This window comes from Gossypium arboreum, chromosome 4 (genome assembly GCF_025698485.1).
Source record: "Gossypium arboreum isolate Shixiya-1 chromosome 4, ASM2569848v2, whole genome shotgun sequence".
Taxonomy (NCBI): domain Eukaryota; kingdom Viridiplantae; phylum Streptophyta; class Magnoliopsida; order Malvales; family Malvaceae; genus Gossypium; species Gossypium arboreum.
Window position 1 is genome coordinate 10,204,980 of NC_069073.1, and position 19,312 is coordinate 10,224,291.

At 29.7% G+C, this 19,312-nt stretch overlaps 1 protein-coding gene across 1 annotated transcript; it reads left to right on the top strand.

Annotated features, from left to right (window-relative positions):
* Positions 1 to 12: 12 nt before the first annotated feature.
* LOC108458803 (uncharacterized) lies at positions 13 to 1,620 on the top strand. The gene is made up of 6 exons (XM_053026729.1): positions 13 to 22; positions 109 to 143; positions 263 to 480; positions 631 to 673; positions 783 to 1,027; positions 1,236 to 1,620. The coding sequence occupies exons 1-6, from the start codon at positions 13 to 15 to the stop codon at positions 1,567 to 1,569; spliced, it is 885 nt and encodes a 294-aa protein (XP_052882689.1). The 3' UTR covers positions 1,570 to 1,620.
* The last annotated feature ends 17,692 nt before the right edge of the window (positions 1,621 to 19,312 follow it).

Below are 19,312 nucleotides of genomic sequence, written 5' to 3' on the forward strand. Positions count from 1 at the left end.
CTCAATTCGTCTATGGTGGAAGGTACTGTGCCAAGCATTGTTTTGCCTTTCCTGTTTCGACATAGTTGTATTTGATAACCTTGCTTTTGTTTTCGTTGCATTGAGCAGGAGGGCATAGATATTATAAGGAATTCCTGTCGGTTGTTTGTTATTACCCTTTTTTTTTTTTTTTTTGCTCAGGTTTCAAATAGAATTCTAGGCGTAAGCTTTTCTTGGCCTCCGTTAATTGTTGAAATATACTGATTGCATGCTTTCTGTCTAGGGTGCTTGCCGACGGGTGTTTGGAGGTCGGCATGCTGCTGTTCATACCATGTCTGATAAATTATTAGGTAATGGCGACGTCAAAGTATTGGCGAGTGGTGAGCACGATGGTTCTATTTGCCTTTGGTCCCTTAGTTCTAGTGGTAGACGGTACAGACAAGCTTTAAAGGCTAAATTTTGCGGGGATCAGAAACCTGTTAAATGGATGTCAGTCGTTGGGTATGAATCTTTTTCCTTTAAAGATTACTTTTTTCTCCATTTTTAAAACTTAGAAACAAACATTATGAAAGTTTTGAGGTTTATATTCTATATCTTTGATTATATTTTCTATAGTTATAATCGATAGTTGATTTTTCCAACAATTTCCAGGAACAAACCTTCAAACTTAGTGACTATGTCAGGGGATTCTAAGGTATCTTTTTCCACCTTTACTTGTTGAACATTCGTATCTTAAGATCACTTGATTTCTACTTTCATGCTTGTACTCTCTCTGAACTAATTCACCATTGTTGGACAAACAGGTGAGAGTTTGGGACACAACTAAATTATCAGATAATCGTTGCGTGGGATTGACTTCTGTGCGCCGTAAACCTGTGGACATGAAATGCCATGAAAACTTACTCTATGTCGCAGCTGATTCTTCTGTCGTAGTACTCGATTTGAGAATAATGCAAAAAGTTAGCACTGCAGCAATATGCAAACCAAAAATATTCTCTCTCACGATTATGCCCTCAAAATCTTTAGTCTGTACTGGCGGATTGAATAAGTAAGTAAAAAAGATGAATTATTTCATTTTTCCGAATAATATATTGGTTCATTTACTGTCTTACCTCGTTTGCTGTTATGAGCACTTGTAAACTTATATTAATGGTAAGTCGGTGTTGTTACAATGGAAAGTTTTCCATATGTTGAACACAGGTTTTAGTCGTCTGTTTTTGAAACTAACATGAGATAAGAGTACACTTAATGCACAGGGCAATGCTTTGGGATATCAGGAAAGGGCAGGAGAGATGGAAACTAGAACCAGTCACTGAGTTGTATGGTCGTCATCAGACTCCAGTAACACATTTACACATGGATCCGTATAAAATAATTACCGGAGGATTTGAGAGTAACATTGTTGAAACTTGGGAGACAGACACCGGCAAAAAAACAATATCCTTCTTTTGTACTCATCCGCAGTATAGATTTAACCGTGGTTGTTCAGCCATGGCCGTAAATGCATGTAGAATTGTTGCTGCCTGTCATGTGGGAGTCAGGGGATTTATTCATTTTACCGATTTCTCCAGTGCAACTCGTCCGCTTTAGGAACGGTTTTTGAGGTACATGATCATATATACAAAGAATCATTGGCTGAAACATGATGCTGTGTATATAGATTTAGCCGTTTTTGTACAAAAGGTCAAAACAAGCCCACCTCTCTTTCAAGCTCGGCCCATTTTTTTGGGGAAACGGAATTATGCCATAGCTATTGGGCCATAACCCATGTGATTCAGCTTCAAGTGTAGATTCCTAGAAAGTTTCGAACAAAATTGCTTTGCTCCCTCAACTTCCATCATCTTCCAATAATTGGTTCACCTCATTCAACATTTTCGAAATCCATCACTGTGATGCTTGTAAACCATCATCAATGGTTTTTCGTTAATATTTAAGAGTTGGTTTACAATAAGAATAATGGCTTGATAATCAAAATATATCTGAATTTGAAATAAAATACAGCTCACCTATGCGGACTTAAATTAAAATAAAATAAGATTCAAATATAAAATTATAAAATTTTAAAATCTTAACTTGTCATTAAATCAAGATCTCATTAATTAAATTTAATATTCTTTTATGCATCATTTACATTTTTCAAATATTATGTTCATTAGTTTCCTATTTCATAAATTTATATAAAAAATTAATAAGAAAATTTATATCAAATTTAATGATAGTCAACCTCTCAATCCTCATAAACAGGGGTTTCAAAGACCAAAATTTTATCATTTATTACGATATAAAAATATAAAATAAAAAATTAGTAAGTGGATTCCAACTACGATCATGCTGTAACTGAAAATGGTGACAGATTCTAGCCAAAGTAATGCAACAATAATAAATTAATAACCCCGACACTGTTAAATTACGGTTATGATGATTGTAAGAAATTGAAAAATAATTAAAATGATAATAATGTAAATACTAATTCTATGTAAATACATTATACATCTTGAAATCCATATAATAATACGAAAATAATTATTATTTATCATAATATATGGATCACAAATTATTTATCAAAAATATGTTTTGATATTTTTATATTTTCTAAACATAATGTAAAATTTAGTTCTCAATTTTATATATTTTTAATTAATTTGATCTTTATATTTTTAAGTTAAATTTGGCTTTCAATTTTAAAAAAGTTATATTTTATCATTAACCAACCTTTCAAAAAATTGACTTGTTGTTTTAGTAAAGAAAATATAAACTAAAACGTTATATTATTAAACATAGCAGATCACATAGCAATCCACATGTACTCACACTAGTTTTTGAATTTTTATTAATTTTTTTAATTTTGAAATTATTTAATATTTGAGTATTTTATAATTTTAAATTATTCTTTTGAATTTTATGAAGGACACATGGATTGCCACATCAACATTATTAAAAAAATGTTTTAGTTCGTATTTTCTTTAAAAAGTGATTTAACTCTTTTTAATAAATTGATAGTCAAATTTAGCTATAAAAAGATTTAATAGTGTAAAAAGCCCTCAATGTTTTTCAAAAGAAATTTAAGCCCTAATTTTATTCTTTTTTTTTGCACTCAATTGAATACTTGGACGCCAAAATGCATCAAAAAGTCTAACATGATAAAAATAAAAATCAATAAAAGCTATAAAAATTATTAAATTTTAATAAAAAATATAAAATATTTAAAATTAGTAAAAATAGAAAAATTATAAAATATATGGAAATATAGAAAAATTATAAAATTTTATAAAGTCGTAAGAAAATTATAAAATGTAAAGAAATATAAAATTCATAAAAAATTATAAAATTATCGTACCAAAAGAAATACTTTATAATTTTACTATAACTTTTATTGATTTTTATTTTTATCAATTTTTGTCACATATCACGCTATGTTGTGACATGTAATAGCTTTAACTAGAAAAAATAACTAAGGCTCGTTAATTTTAACAATTAACGTTAAAGTTAATGGTTAAAGAGCCTTTTTATTTAATGTATAATACTTTTTGATTTTTATAAAATTTTACATTTTATGGTTTTTTACAATATATATATATTTTAATTTTTAATATTTTTATTAAAATTTAATAATCTTTATAATTTTTATTGATTTTTACTTTTTTATGCTTTTTTGTCACATATCACGCTGTGATTGTGGCACAGTGTAGCTTTAACTGAAAAAATTAAGGACAATTAACTTTAATTGTCAACTGCTTTAATTGTCAACTGTTAAAGTTAAGTTTAATGGTCAACTATTAAAGTTAACCGTCAGATGATCTTTTTGAGGCATTTTGACAGTTTAAGTACCCAATTAAGTGAAAAAAAAGAAGAAGAAGGTTTAATTACATTTTTTGAAAAAATTTGAAAGCTTTTTTTATGCATTTTGAAAGTTTAAGTACCCAGTTAAATGCAAAAAAAATATAGGGTCTTTATTGCTTTTTTTGAAATCGTTTGAAGGCTTTTTACACTTTTAAGTCTAAAAAAATTAAGATCCAAATTAACAAAAGCTATATACATTAAAGACTAAATATTCTCTATCTTGTCAAATTGATGTCTGACCTGTCACCTCGGGATCTCAAATTGTCACAGTTGAGCTTCGAGATTCTCAAATTACTACCAATCATATTAAATTTGCTAAAATACTATTTATTTCATATTATTTTGATAAATAGTTCTAAACACAAGTAATTTTTTTAAAAAATATTTAGGTAAAAAGTCAATAAAATTATCAATGTATTAAAATTTTAAATATAAGAAATTTTAAATATAATTATGGCATGATAAATATACAAAAAAATGGGTAGTTTGTAAACAAAATCATTATTATTATTAGGGTAAACAACCTATTTGATCATTCAATTTTTAAGGTGCTTTTATCCTGGTCACTTAGAATGAAATCTTGCAATTTAGTCACCCAATTTTTACGGCACTTTCGTTTTAGTCACTCAAGTGTTAAATTTTTAATGGTGTTAACTGTACATGCCACATCATATTTACACTTTCACTTTGGTCATCCAAAAAATATTTCTTTTAAATATTGGTTGGGCTAAAAAAAAATCAGGAATTAAAGTAAAAAGTGCTAAAAACTAAAATAATATACAAAAATTACCGAATTGTACTTGTTTTCCCATTGCCAAAATTTAAATTTCTTTTTTTTTTGAAATTTTAATTTTCAAAACATCAAAACAAGTTGAATAAACAATTTTTTATCCATTGACAATGTCATCCAAATTTTTACTATAATATTAAAAATAATTAATTTAATCTCCTTTTAAATTTTAAAGTTTTATTTTATGCTAAATGAATCAACTCAAATAACTTATATTTAATAATTCTCTATGAAATTTAAATTTTTTGATTATATAATTTCAAATATTCTATGGTAAGCTAAAAGTAAAGAAAAATTACTTGTAATTAATTAAATTAGTTGTTTGTTCTTTGTTTAGATAAAGAAGTGATGAAAAAATTTATGAGTTTTGTTTGGATTGAAAGATAAAATTAATTAATTAAATTAATTGTAAGGATTTTCCTTACTTTTAATTTAGCATGAAAGATTCAATATCATATAATCAAAAGAAATTTAAGTCTCTTAGACAACTATTAAACACAATAATTTTCATTGATATTTTTAAAAAATGGTTTCAAAACATCAAATAAATCAAATAAATTGTTGAATTTTTTATATACATTGATAATTTCAACTGATTTGCTATTATAATTTTAAATTTTATTATTTAAAATTTATATTTTAAACCCAAATTTTGAATTCAATTTGATAATTTTGTGTATTATTTTATTTTCTACTGTTTTTCACTTTAATCTTTGATTTTTTTTACTTCAATCAATATTAAAAAAAAATATTTTTTGGGTGACAAAAATGAAAGCGACATAAAAGTTAAGTGACCAAAATGAAAGTGCAAACATGATATGATGTACAAAGTTAACCGCTGTTAGAGATTTACTACTTGGGGGACTAAAATGAAACCGTCCTAAAAATTAAATGACTAAATTGTAAGAATTTCATTTTGAGTGGCTAATATGAAAGTACCCTAAAGATTAAGTGACCAACTAGATAGTTTACCCTTATTTTTAAAAGAAGCCAAGTAAGAGTGTTTTTTTCACCTTCAAAGTAGGAGTGTGCAAAATATTTGTTAAACTGATTAAATCGAACTAAAAATAAAAAAAATATTTAATTGAATTTTCAATTAATTTAATTAATTATTTTGACTTAAATAATTAATTTGATTCAATTTTGATTTTAAAACTTAAACCGAAATAATTGAATAAATCAATCTTTTGAAGATTAAAAATATTTTTATAATCACACCAATATAAACCCAACCCAAATATAGAAAATCAAAATCAAACTCAATTTAATAATTAATTTAATTATAATTTTAAAGTTAAGTTAAAAAAATCCCTAAAACTCTGGGGCCTTCCCTTCATTTCTTCCTAAATCTAATGTAAAATCCTTAAAACTAAAAGCAGCACCAGCCCCTCCCCGATGTTCACCCACTACGGGAGGGCCTCCAACGTCCACCATGCCACCAATCCACCCCCTCCCCGACGGAACCGAGATATATATTTATTTGTTCTTTTTTTTTTTTTGGGGGGGGGGTTTCTTCAAGTGAGTCTTTTGTTAAGATCAGTTTGTATTTTTTGGTGTATTTATCTGTTTGGACAGTTTGTATTAAATCAAGACAAATCAAATGGAACTAAATTAATCAAATTCAGTTGGATTATTTTGATTATCTCCAAAATTTGGATTAATTCCGTATAAAAAATTTAATTTATTTAATTATTACAATGAAAAAACAGAACCAAATCAAAGTATGATTTGTAGAAGGAAATTGCACATGCTACCTTTGGTTTTGTCGCACTAATTAAGAATAAAAGATGTTGGAGATTTGGGTTTTGAAAAGCATCCACATGGTAGCCTAAGGTCTTAATATAAATATGATTCATCATTTTATAAACTTCAGTGGGACACAAAAATCAAAGGTAATATTAAAATTCCAATTCTACAATACTAGGTAGGTGGATGTGTACTTTGCAACAACCACTTCATTTTTGTACCACTTCATTTGCCACCTCTTTGTTTTCATTTTCCCACTAATAATTTTACAAATATTTTTTTCTCCTTATGTTTCGTATATTTAAATTATAACTTTTCATTTCTATTTTTAAGAATTTAGTATATATTTTTATAGTTACACTAATAATAATTCTTAAGTAAATTTTAAAAAGAAATTCACTTTTAACATAGAATGTTTTATTCACCAAATTTATATATATAGATAATATTATTAATTGAGTTGGTGTCACAAGTAAACTTGACACTAACTCACAAATGATGACACCATTATAAACAATTGTAGTTCATTTAGTATTGTTAATTTGATGTACTAATTAGTTTCAAACCATACATTTCATTAATTATTAGATGTTATTTTTAAACACATATTTGCGTTCTAAATCAGTGATTTTCATACACATGCGCCTGTGATAGAATTTCTAATTATCTATTATATGTTTTAATTTTTAAACTCGCTTTTATTTTCTAAACACATAGTTTCCACATATGATAGAATTTGTATGATCAAATTTTTAATTACATATTTGGGGAAGGGAGGTGTGACACGGGACTCGACAAGAGCATTGCCAAGTGGCAAGTAGGCCCCTCCAAAAATGGCATTTTTTTTTGTTTAGCCCCTTTAGAAATTATAAAGTTTTAAATTAATATAATCATAATTTTGACTCCCAAAAATTTATAATTCAATTATGACCATTCTAAAATAATAAATTAATAGTTGAACCCCTCTATAAATTATAAAATTATATGTTCATTCAAATATGAAATTTCATTTAATTTATAAAATTTATAATTTAATTCTCGTCTTCAAAATTTTTTTCGCTTCACGCTTTAAACTCAAACCTTGATCTATGGTGTCAAACAACAACCACCTTTAGCACTCTAACTATTGCTTCAACATCAATCAATTAATTAAGCTTAATCTCATTCAATTAAGGGATACCAACTCAAAATCATAAATTTACTAAAAATAATTTTACTTATAGTAATTTAGGAAAAGATGATGTGACTCCTAAGTTTGCCTCTCGATGGGTTGAATATTCACCACATCATTCAACATTAGCTCATAACATTGAAGCTATTTCATGAGTCGTGTAAGATCCAGTTCTCCGTTTCCTAAATTGTATGCGAACTAAAACATGCAAAGTTCGTAGACAAAGTTTTAAAGACCATCTCGATATAGGTATTGTAGACAAGCTCGGCCTCATTGTCCTCTACTTTAGCAAAGCATCTCATAAGCTTAAGCATATAATCCTTTGCTAGGGCTCTAGACTCTTTCTTAGAGTTCATTAAATTAGTGATAATGGACTAACGATCTATAGTAGCTTCACCTTCGAACATGTCTTCCAAATTATTCATGATCTCTTTGTTTCATGATAATTCTTATGTTGCCTTTGTAAAGTGGTGCTAACACTTGAAGGTATATAGCAACATACTACATTGTTGGCCACATTTTAGCAATTTCTTGTCCCAAGTTGAGATTTTGATGGGCAAGCCTCATCAAGCACAAATTTATGTTTCTCATAGCTTAGACCAATTTACAAGTTTATATGCAACAAAAGTAACGTTTGAAAAATAAGAGGTTTTGGTGTCATTATGAAATAAATAAATAAAAATAACCACAAATCCATTTATATGCACAAGAAAATAGCAAGCTTTCATTTAGTAAAATAAGATAACATTTTTTATGATATATATGTTACTTTACATAAAAACCTTTGTTTTCTACACAGTAACATTTACAATGATAATTCTTATATCCATTGTATTATGTCATCTTAGGAAAATCATAATCGATAACGAGAGTATAAAAATCCATCCAATTAATATGTGAATTCATAATTTTCAAAATATCATGCATGTTAATATTTGTTTAACTTTGGTCACTAATTTAACTTAGTAGAGCTTCTTATAAAGTTACTAATTAAACTAGCCTTGAGTGTATCACCATTAACTCAACAAGAAACAGTTTATGAGCTACTTAACTCATATTGTGGAAATAGCTCATACTCGTATTTGCTGTCCTATTGAGTAAATCCTACCTTGTGTATCAGATGGGGTAAACACCTACCTTAGGGTGCAAGTAGGTGGAACGACGGAAATGTGCAAGTGTACATAATTGTATCTAGTAATAAAGTGACAAATATGTCGAGTTATTGTACCCACAAGGACTGTGCAAGAAAATATTTATGAAATGTAAAAATTAAACAAATTGGTAGAGGGAAATTATTGTTTTGAATGAGGTGATCTAGAAACTAATAATTAACTAAGTGATCAATTAAAGTTAAACTATAATTCCAATGCACAATTTCTAAAAAAAGGTTTTAATCAATATGACATAAGTGTGTTAGAAACTTAGAATTATTAAAACTATGTTCATGTTGTTACGAATAATTTCACGGCAACTTGGCCTTTTGCTAACTAATGCAGATACATACTTATTGAATTAATCAAATAAACATATTCCTATCTTGAATTAGTTAATCAATTCATAAGAAAATATAAGACAGAGTGAATTAAATATATTTCTAAATTGAACAATTTAATCACAACAATCTTACAAGTTATGCAACGCAAGAATATTGTTTAATATGATTGCTAATTTAACCCTCGTTTACCTTAGAAGATTAAACATGCACTAATTAGATATTGTATCCATTAATTAAAATTTCAATCCGATTATTAATTAATTCATTTATTACTTTATAATTAAAATGCAAGCATAACATAGGCATGGTTTTATCTAATTGGACAAATTACCAAGGCCTATAACAACACAAACACGTTTTTAATAATTTAAGTGGACAAAATATAATTAATCTAACACGAACAAGATTTAAGTCATTTTAATTAAAATAGAAGCATCAAAATAACAAACATTCATGTTTATGATCACAAAATAAATTTAAAAGATAAAGAGAAGAGAACTACAAGGCAAATCCCGGTGACTCTGCGAAGCCAGACTAGCATGCTCCTCTTCCTCTCAACTTGTTTTGTCAATCAACGACCTCCAAGAATGCTTGATTGCTACTGCTCCAAGAGACGTGCTAGCTCTTTCTCAAGAGGGGAAATCAGTAAAGGGAAGGGGGAAGAAAATGAAAGGCAAAGAGAGAGAGAGAAATGAAAGAAAATATGAGTGAATGATGTGTGTTGTGTGAAACTGGCAGCTCAAGTTAGCTAAAAATAGCATGAAATCCCCATTCATATGGTGGGCCATGCTAAGTGGAATGAGTAGTTGAATGAGTTTGCTATTTTTAGCTTGGGGTTTGAATGAAAAATTTAGAAAATTAAATTAGCGGATTTGGTCAGCAAGTTGGGACAATTTGGGCTGCTCTTTTGGGCTTGTCCATCCTCCCTCTTTATTTACTCAATTCAGGCCCTTTTTTCTTCATTTCAGGTTGTCCACTTTTTCCGATAAAAATTTAATCGGATCAACTGATTCAATAAAGTCCAAGAGCATAAATTTAAGTCCTCCATGGTTGTTAATTTATCAAATTCTAATCCAACGATGCCTCGACAATTAATTTTTTCAAGGTGACTATCGAGTTGATTTTCCAAATTTTGTCCAAACTGTTAAAATTAACCCAAACTATGCAAAATTATTATAAAAATAACTAAAATTCAAATTTTTTTATAAATTAAATTCAAATGAATTATTTTATAATAAAAGTATAAAATTCGACAAAAATTACTTAGAAACTGCATATATTAGTGCTGAAAAAGTCTATATATTTTAGTGTTTCTAGTAGGGTAAAAACAACTTGAGGTGTTACCTTGCTTTCATATAGTGACCTTTAATGGAGGTTGTGGATTTTTTTAGGGACTCTTTGCCACTCAATATTTAAAAAAAACTATTTAAGATTTTGGTGCTACCTTAAGTTAGCTATTTGCTCCAATTGAAAATGCAGTGAAGGTGCTAGACTGCAATGACCACCACAGTTTGGCATTGCAAAAAATTGTGAAAATAAAACAAAGATAACATTAAGGTTTGTTTACGTAGTTTGGTTTCTCTGTGTCACAGAGCTTAGCTCAATGAGTAATTTCACCATCTTTAATCCACAATATAACAAGTAATTCACACTCTATCACTCCATAAGTATATAAATCTCACCTTCGTGCCTAAAGACTAGAACACTTACCTCCAAATCTTCCCCTTGAGAACTTGGGAAGTAAACACTCAATAATGGTTACAAAAACAATTTACACTCTCCCACAAAATAGTTTATTAATAAAAAAATTAGAATTCACTCAATTAGCTCTTATTACATAACTTGACCAAGCCTCAAAACATATATCAATTTCAACTAACTAACATGAAATTTATGTGAATACAAAGTAACTCCTAGAAAATAACTATTACATCAATAACAATCAACGTATAGTAAGTCGAAGATATGCTTTCCAAAATCAACAATACTATCTTGTTCAAATCTCCACATTCTAAGGATTTTATTGATTCACACAAATCCAATCCAATTTTCAAATGCCAAGGATTGGTTTCCATAGATGGACCAAAAAGACTTACGAATACTCACTCGCCTTATACCGTCCAGATGGTTGCTCAGTGACCAACCACTCACGTGCTTTATACCATCTATGTAAGGGACCATCCATCTTTAATCACCTGATTAGACCCTCTGTGAGGCCACTCGCTACTAACGGGTGTGTTCTCCTCAAGAGGAGAACACCCGGGAACCATGACCTACTCATAAATACTACCACAATACAACGTAGAGGAGGTGCTCTCCATTCCTCGCAACGAACCCTAAGATGTCAAGCATAATCCTTTCCCCTCTATTCTCCTCTCCACTCTCCTACATTTCTGGCTCTCACCTTGATATGGGTGAACCGACTTTCCTCCATACCATTCCCTTCTCCATTTTTTCCACCTTCATTTATACTTTGTATCAACACTTTTGATGTACATTGTGTACTTACATTGATCATGAGTAAGTGAAAGACTGTGTTTGTATGACTTTTATACTTTTATATATTGAAAACCTATAACCTTCAAAATAATAAGCAAAATGTTCGTATGATATGTATCTAATTTATATGATTAGAAAAAAATTAAAAAAATGTGGTTTAATTGATGCAGTGAAATTTGAAAAACAAAAAAAAATTGGTCTTTTTTTATAACACCTTAGATTTGGGGGTTAAAGGTTTTAAGTTCTGTAATTAGGGTCAGCGCATAGTTCGACCAATTATATGTGTTTCCACGTTTTAGCGTCAGAATGGGCCCATTAGTCTGGTGGTGGGTTGTGTGGTAGTTTAGTTTAGGGTCCTGGGTTCGAATCCATAGGTGTGTTTTGAGGAAATTATTTTGGTTAAGCTTTGTTTTGTTTTAAAAGGTTAGATATTTATTTTTTTTATTTTTATTTTTCGGAGGAAATAGAAAGTTTTCACATAATGGGTTTCCAAAGTTCTATGCACATTCTCTTTTTCTTCGCTCTCCCTCTTCTCTCACGAATTTTCTTTTTGCGTCGTTGAGGTTTCATCATCTTCAATCATTTCGGGTTCTAAAAGGAGATACAATTGAATGTAAAGTAGAGGGTGTTATGGTTCACTGATTGTTTGGAGTTTTATCAAGAATTAATGTGTGGGTTTGAACCTCTTTTAATTTAATTGTGAATTGTAGATTCAATTTTGTGAAATTCAGTAATTTCGTGTAGGTGTTCGAAAACCTTTCCTTTTGGTTATCGGATTTTTGATTTGTTTCTGTGAAATTCAACGTTGTGTGTAGGCTTTTGAAATCGACCAATTAAAAGGTCGAATATCGTGGAATAGCTTGCAATTATGTGTGTTTTTTTATATATTTCTGAATTATTGAGGATAGGGGGTCGTTTCGGCATCAAAGGCACGTTTTGCAGCCTGATCCGATGTGGTTTCGTGACCACACAGACGTATACCCTACATGGGTAGTTCACACGGTCGTGTGCATTTGGGAATTAGGGTTTCTGGGCAAATTTTTGTACCACATGGCCATGTGGATGATTTGGGGATTCAGTCAATTTCCACACGGGTGTGTGTTCTGGAAACATGACCATGCCTGCCCTGCACCTTATTTTAGTACAATTGGACAGAGAGTTATACAGCCTGTTTAAATGGCCATGTCCTTGGGTCACACGGGCGTGTGCCTCCTTCCACATGGGTGTGTGTCCCTCCTCATGGGCGTGTTGACTCCCACACGACCTAGGCACTTCCACACAGCCATGTACCCCGGCCGTGTGGCCCTGTTACGCAGATTTTTGCATTGTAGCATAAATTGATTCGCTCTTTTTCTTGTGTCGTCCAACGTTTGTTGGTGCCTCTATATGAGTGTTAGGGACTCTGATCAGGCTTAGGGTCGCGTGACTATTTGAAAATGTAGTGTTAAACTTTCGTTTTGATCAAGCGTATTTGTAATGTGCTTTGTGAAATGAAACCTCGTCCGATGATAGGACCTGATGAAGTTTGATATTGAGCTTGTGTATGTGTAAAAGCATTTCTGATTCGGTACTCTATTTTTGTATGTTTGATTCCAAATTTTGTATGTGTGCATTTTGCAATCGCATGGAATTTTGTATTTGGTCAACTGTATATAAGCTTCGGTGTCTGTATGACTGCATGTGAGTCATGCTCTTTAAATTTAAAACTCGTGTATGCACTCCATTCAAAGTTTAAATGAACAAGTAGAAGGATCGATTGAACATAAATCGGGACTAAAATAACTTTAGTTAAGTTTGAATTTTTATCTATTAATTACAAGTTTATTTAATCATAGAGTCAAACACTAAAAATATCTTAACTAAATTTTCATTATATACAATTACAAAAAGCTACTTATATTATCAAGCTTCAATTCAATAAAATTGTCGGATATCCATGATTCTTTAAGGTTAAATCTATTTACCTAATTTAATTATTATTTTTATTTTATAATCATTATTATATCTCGCTATTTTAAAAACAATAAGTACTTATCATAATAATAATTAAATAATTTTTCCCAAACAAATAACACATAATCTTATTTCATTTTCATAAATCATATAATACCGTTGAAAAGATATCATTTACTCTATATTAAACTTTAATTTTATTATTGTAAATGAAATCATGTTATATATAAATTATTTACCCAACGTATCAACTCACATATCAACTTTATGGGTACTACTTGAAAATGCATAAGTATCTTCACACGTGAGCTTTACATAAAAATAAAATAAAAATCCCACCTCTAATTAATTATTAGTGGAATGAAACCAAAAGAAAATCACGAGATTTTGGAAAATCAAATATCCAAATCTTTACCTCAAAAAAATAACTTTTATTAATTAGTGTAAAACTTAGTATTAAGAATATTCTATTAAGTATTGGTTTCATTTCACACGAACTCCAACTCAAATTTTATAATCTTTTTCTCTACTCTAATATTAAAAATATATTATTTTAATTTTTATATCAAGTAAATAACTTTAATTTAACTTAGAATTTGATCAACAAAATTTATTAAAATAAAAATGGAATATGACAATCATATTAATCATGTATAATATATTATTTAATGTAAAATTTTAATGTAAAATAAGAAATAATTTTTAAGTGAAGGAGTTTTTGTTACGACAGGCAATGGCAACTTTCATTGATCCACATATCAACATTTTATAATATTAAAATAATAACTAAAACATATTATTTATCACAATAAATAATATTTTCATATTTCTTTAATTATATTTTATTTTAAAATCAATTTTATTATTTTTTTCTTTTATATTAGTCTCAATTTTAGGGACTATTTGCATTACTTGCAGGTTTTAATATTCGGTATATAATTTTATTTTTTCATCTATTTTTTATTACGTTTATAAAAATTTAATTTATCATTCTAGCATCAATTATCAAGATTTTAAAATTAAATATTATCATGTTTTAATTTCTTAATTATGTTATTTATAAAATATAAAATATTATTTAATTTAATTAATATTCTACATATAAAAGAATATTTTAATTTGTCTTCGAAAACAATAATAATCCGCCCCAAAAGGGTCGTGAGACTCCGCTTAGTCAAGTCTTGATTTAGCTAACCACCTTGAAAAGGTCAAAATTAATATATGGGTAAATTTTACAAATTGCCATTCAAAGTATAAAAAATTCTTATTTTAGAAACCTAAAATAAAAAAGATTACAATTTAGGCACTCGGGTTACATAATTCATTTATTCTGCTCACTCCCGTTATAAACTCTAACAAAAATCTTATATGATATTTTTTTGACACATGGACCAACTATTAGATGCTACATGATTTATATTTGCGATATCATAAGTGTTGCATACCACTTTAAAGCACTAAAATATGCTTTTTCCAATACTAATTATTAATCAAAGTAATAATAATTAAATAGTTGAAAAAACCAAGAAATCCAGACCTCATCTTAAATTTTAACTTAAAATTTGATTTTCAAACTTGTGATGATCAGATTATTCAAGGTTTTGCTGCTACGATAACTTCAGCAACGACTTCACTTCTTGTTGGATTAGACCATTTCCCATTTGGTAATTCACTAGTTCCCAGTTTGATAAAAATGTCTTCTAATTTTTTAATCTAAAAGTTAATAATGAGATTAAGGATAATTTGGGTCCAATAATCAGCTGTATTATTGTTTTTAATTTGGGTCCAATAATCAGCTGTATTATTGTTTTTCTTTTCCAAGTCTAAACTAAAATTTGAGGAGAAGATGAGGTTTGGATTATTGGGTTTTTTCAATTATTTAATTTTTTTCTTTTATTTTGGTTAATAAATAGTATTGAAAAATTATATTTTAATCTTTTAAAGTAGTATGTAATACTTATGACATGATAAATTGTAGTATCTTATGATTGGTCTACATGTCAAAAAAAGTTATATAAGATTTTTGTTAGAGTTTGTAATAAGAGTGACCGAAATGAACAAACTATATAACGTGGATGTTTAAATTATAAAATTTTTATTTTAGTGACTAAAATGAGAATTTTTAATAGTCAAGTGATTTTTATATAGTTTATTAATAATATAAATTAATGTATTTAAGAAAGTTTTTAGAAGGAAAGTTAGACAAATTTGTTGAATAAAATCAAGGAATATTTAGTAAAAGAAAAAGTGGTCCATGAAATATGATTAAAGTAGGGGAATAGTTTCCTTAAATTCATATCAATTTGTTATATTAAGCATTGAAAATCGATATAAAGAAACCTTAATTTGCTCCTAAACTCACTTCTTCCGAGGGGGACTTTTTTTTTTTCATTGCAGAACCATTTATTCTTCATATTGCAATGTTTGGTCCAAAATAGATTATCCATGTTTATGATCTAACATAATTAAATAATTTATCTTTCAATTAAAATATTATTTTATTTATGGTTAATATGATGGTAGATATCATCCCATATGTACCAATAGATTTTAAATAACTACCAAATAATTTAAAATTAGTTCATGTAAAAAATTTAATGTGTTTTGATAGTTTTAATATTTTTAATATATTTCAATCAATACTGAATTATATCGTTGTGTATAGATCTATTTAAATTGGTACAAATTTTTTTTTATCTTTTGAATTAACTTTTAATATGTAACGCCCCAATTTTCGAGAATCCTGTGAATGTTGGCTTAGGTTTAATTATGTTAGTGGGCCTCTAGAAGGCCCAAGCTTAAGATAGAACCCGGTAATTTTAGTTAATTTTTGTTCCATAAGAAAAAGGGAGTGAAATTATGAAATAGGACCTATGTGAAAATGTTTGAAAATGCTATAGGCTAAATTGAAGTGGCCAAATAAATAGGAGTGCAAAATAGGAGGATTTGCATGACAAACCTCCCATTTTACATGAAGTGGCTAGCCATCATGTTGTTGTAGACAATATGAGTACTTGATATCCATAATTTATGGTACAAATTGATACAAATTGATAATGGGTTAGGTAAATGTTCCATGATAATGGATTAGGTAAATATTCCATGATAATGGGTTAGGTAAATGTTTCATGATAATGGTTTAGGTAAATGTTTCATGATAAGAATTTCATGTCTTTTGTATTAAAGAATTAAATGGATGAAATATGAAGTTTTATTAAAAGAAAAGGGGTGAAAAGAACAAAGTTTTGTCCATCTTTGTTCATCATAGCTGAAAGTTAGAGAAGAGAAAAAGAGGAGAAAGCTCTTGAGTATTTGGTCATTAGGAGGAGGAAAATTGAAGGTAAGTTCTTGGTACCTTGCTTCTATTTTGAGGTTCATGAGTTCTTCTTGATTCTACCTTAACTCTTGAAGTATATTTTGATTTTTAGTTGTGTTGTGAGCATTTGGTCATGAATTAAAATGAAGGAAATGGTTGTTGTTTCATGTTCTTTTGATGAAAATGGAAGATATGTGAAGTTGAGCCAAACAAATGAGCATGCATATGCCTTAGATGTTAAAGGAAAAATCAGCTAACATGTTGTGCTTTAAAATGATGAAATGGAGATTATACTTAAGTAAAATCATAGATATGTGATGATTGATTGGTGATATACATGTTTAAATAACAAGCATGCAAGTTAGGTGTGAAAGAGTGATTTGGTAATAAATCTGCTTGGGACAGCAGCAGTAACGTGACTTTGGAAAATCACCATAAATTGTGGGAGATGAATTAGAAGCTGAATAAATTATGTAATTAAAGCTTATTGAGTCTAGTTTCTAATGAAATAAACAAGAACATATTTTAAATTCTGTACAATGAGAAATTTGATTCGTAATGAAGAGTGGTCAGATTAGTCAAACAGTGAAACATGGGAAACTTTGAGAAAAATCTGGTATTGATTGGATAAACCAAAAATTCTGAAAATTTTATGGATATAAGATATATGAGTGTAATTTCAGGGAAAATTAACGGAACTTGGTTTGGAGTTTCGTAGCTCCAGTTATAAATGATTTAGTGACTGTTGCTCAAGAAGACAGCTTGCAGTGAAATTATGATTATGTGGTAAACATTGACAAAAATTTGTTAATGGGTTGCTTATTGATTTCTTATAAGCTTACTATGATCTGTAGGTGTGGTTGGCCGAATATTGTAAGGGGTTAATACGTAGTTTGTATTTGAATAGTTAGATTAACGTGTTAGTAATCCAATTGTAGGCGGTTCGTGTGTGGATCTCACAAGATATCGTCATAAGCAGTGTGTAACTAACACCCTCTTTCTTAGTCTAGATCGGCAAAAGTCGAAAAGCCAAAATGCCGAAAACCGTATTTTGTAGATTTGCGAAAAGAATGCTCGTGAGGTAAATCGATTAATGTTTTGGTAAGCTGCAAAATTTGGATTGCAAAGTGCATGATTTTTGTGCCCTCGATATTTTTGGGCTTAATGGGCCAAAATTGGAATGATGGGCCAACGGCCCAATTCGTAAGAACCCTCGATGACGTGATTTCGTTAGTACGTGAAAAGTAAGAAAATGCATGAAAAACCCTAAAATAGATAAATTACTGAAATACCTTTAAAAGTGGAAAATTTACGCTTTACCCTAGGAGATTAATTACCAAATACCCCTAGGTTAAATTGACCTAAATGCATGTTTGATGTTGTTATTTACTACATGCCATGTTGTTATTATCGATGCATGGAACGGGATATTGACGGAGGAAGTACTGAAAGTGGCTTGTCCACGTCTTGGAGGCTTTGCCTCAATTCTTGATAATCGAGCGGCAAGGTCAAGAATCGTGGAGTGTTAAATTTGGGTGGGTTGAGCTATTCCCCACATGGAGTGTATGGCTGGTACGGGTGGAGTGTAGTGGTTGGTGGGTTGAGTAGTCTCCCAAATGGGCTTGCATATGTTTATTGATGTTGCATGTATTTTGAAATGGGCCTATGGGCCATATCATTATCTGAATAAGGGCTAAGGCCCGTTTATTGTAATCTAAAAGGGCTCGCCCAAGACCACTATTACCCAAATGGGCTTGCATATGTTATTGATGTTGCATGTATTTTGAAATGGGCCTATGGGCCATATCATTATCTGAATAAGGGCTAAGGCCCGTTTATTGTAATTTGAAAAGGGCTCTGGCCTAGTACCACTGTTACCTGAATGGGCTTAGGCCCAATAGGCTTGAGCTGACTTGGGCTTTGAATGGGTTTTCCTTACACACCGAGTTTCCCAAACTCACCCTTTTATTTTCATCCACGCAGGAAATCCCCAACCATAGTGGGCTTGGAGCTGTGAGGGAATTCGGAGTGGCCACCAGTTCTGAAAGTTTGATTTTCCTCTGGTGAACTGGACATCCTTTTATTTACGTTTGAAGTTTTGGCTTTTTTTCAATGTAATAAGGCTGCTTAATTATTTTTGATGGTTTTAATATGTATTACTAAGATAGGTATTACTTATTTTAACTGTTGAAACTGGATAGCTTTAGGGCGCGTTTTCAAAAACAACAGTTGATTTCAAAATAACACGACAACAAGCAAAGCTTCCATAATGAAAGTATTTTCCAAAATTAATCACTTTTCCTAAAATGACTTAATCAAATCGGTTTCCTAGAAATATCCATGACATTAAGGTGTGGCAATGGCGGTATGCATGTCAGGATTGGACCCGAAGGAGCTTGGTACTTAAGCAATCCGATGGACTCACCACCTCTTTTCCGGTTTCCTACGGTGCATAGCTTCCATTCACTTTAATCCTTAATGAATTAATCTTTGAACATCAAGTACGATTTTCTCGACTTAGAA

Bases quoted from the DNA above. Each gene is read 5' to 3' on its own strand.
- LOC108458803 (XM_053026729.1), top strand. The intron at 481-630 runs GTATGAATCTTT...AACAATTTCCAG, and splicing joins AAATGGATGTCAGTCGTTGG to GAACAAACCTTCAAACTTAG. The intron at 1,028-1,235 runs GTAAGTAAAAAA...CTTAATGCACAG, and splicing joins TGTACTGGCGGATTGAATAA to GGCAATGCTTTGGGATATCA.